The sequence below is a fragment of the Merops nubicus genome, unplaced genomic scaffold (genome assembly GCF_000691845.1).
Source record: "Merops nubicus isolate BGI_N331 unplaced genomic scaffold, ASM69184v1 Scaffold51945, whole genome shotgun sequence".
NCBI lineage: Eukaryota > Metazoa > Chordata > Aves > Coraciiformes > Meropidae > Merops > Merops nubicus.
The window spans coordinates 1-1,278 of NW_008609890.1; the positions used below are offsets into that span (position 1 = coordinate 1).

Genomic DNA, 1,278 nt, shown 5'->3' on the forward strand with positions numbered 1-1,278 from the left:
CTGCCATCGGCATCTCCAGGGCCACCCAGGGCCAGCTGCCTCCCGGGGTGGGATACTCCCCTCCCCCCGGGGCAGAAGCAACACTAAAATCCAAGTGTTTTGGGGACCGTCCCCACGCTACAACCCAGCTCTGCCCGCCCAGGGGCGGCCCAGTCCAGCAGCGTGGCCAACTGGGCTGCACTGGGCCGCCAGACACTCCTCAGCACCTCACCTCCTGCACCAGGAAGGCCTCCTGCATGATCTTGGGGCTGAGGGCCCTCAGCCTCTCCATGGTCTCGTACTGGCCCTGGCAGGACTTGAGCTTGTCCGAGGAGCCCAGGGTGTGTTTGAGCAGCACGAGGCCCACACGGAAGATGATCTTCACCCCTGCAAGGGGAGAGGTGAGGCAGCGAGCGCCCGGCGGGACAGGGTGACGCTGCCATTATGTCCCCCAGATGCTGTGGGGCACCAGGTCCTGGCCCCTCCAGCATTCAGGACAAGTGTAAATTTGGGAGGTACATGCCTCCGAACCCCTGGAAAACAGCCCAGTGTCCACTCCAGGCAGGTGGCTGCCCCGAATCTATCCCACATGCCACAAGGCAGGCAGGCACGGCAGCGCTCCTGCCACGTGCCAGCCTGGGAGGAAGAGGAGGGTGGGGGGCTCCTACCTTCACAGAAGAACATATCCCAGACGCGCAGGACGGAGCTCCAGGGCAGGGTGCGGGAGAAGGCGCACATGAACCACTCTGTCATGTACAGGATGGGGTCGATCTTCTGCTTGCTCAGGTGCTTGTAGGCCACGGGCGAGACCTTGTGCAGCAGGGAGAAGAGGATCTGCCCGTCCAGCTGAATGGCCTCCTGCAGGGCACAGCGTGGAGACCCCCAGTGAGCACCTCAACCCCTGGGGATCAGCTCCCCAGGCTCCCTTCTGTCTCCAGGGTGAGAAGCTGGGGGAGCTTTCGGCCTGGAGGCATCACAGGCCCCTGCCACGCCACAGGCGCCGTGGGTCCTTCACTCACCAGCTTCTCGCTGTAGTAGCCGGGGAGATACTTCTCACAGATCTGCACCAGGCACCAGAACGCTTGCTGCGGGCCAAGGGACAGTGGGTGAGCACCCTGGTGTCCCCAAAAGGAGCCCCCCAGTCCCTCCCGCCAGGCCCAGCTCCTACCTCGGCCGGCATGTGCATGAGCAGGACGGCGGCGATGGGGGCCTGGGCCTGGCAGTAGCCCTCCTCTGGGCGGTATAGGGTGTATGCCTTCAGCACCCGAAACAGGTCCTGCTGCCTGTGGGACACCCCGG

At 64.6% G+C, this 1,278-nt stretch overlaps 1 protein-coding gene across 1 annotated transcript; it reads right to left on the reverse strand.

Annotated features, from left to right (window-relative positions):
• Positions 1–211: 211 nt before the first annotated feature.
• LOC103773340 (TBC1 domain family member 10A) lies at positions 212–1,264 on the reverse strand (the record flags this gene model as incomplete). Its single annotated transcript, XM_008940704.1, has 4 exons — positions 212–366; positions 648–837; positions 999–1,064; positions 1,148–1,264. Coding segments are annotated over 4 exons (528 nt in total), but the record flags the coding sequence as incomplete, so codon positions are not given.
• Positions 1,265–1,278: the final 14 nt, after the last annotated feature.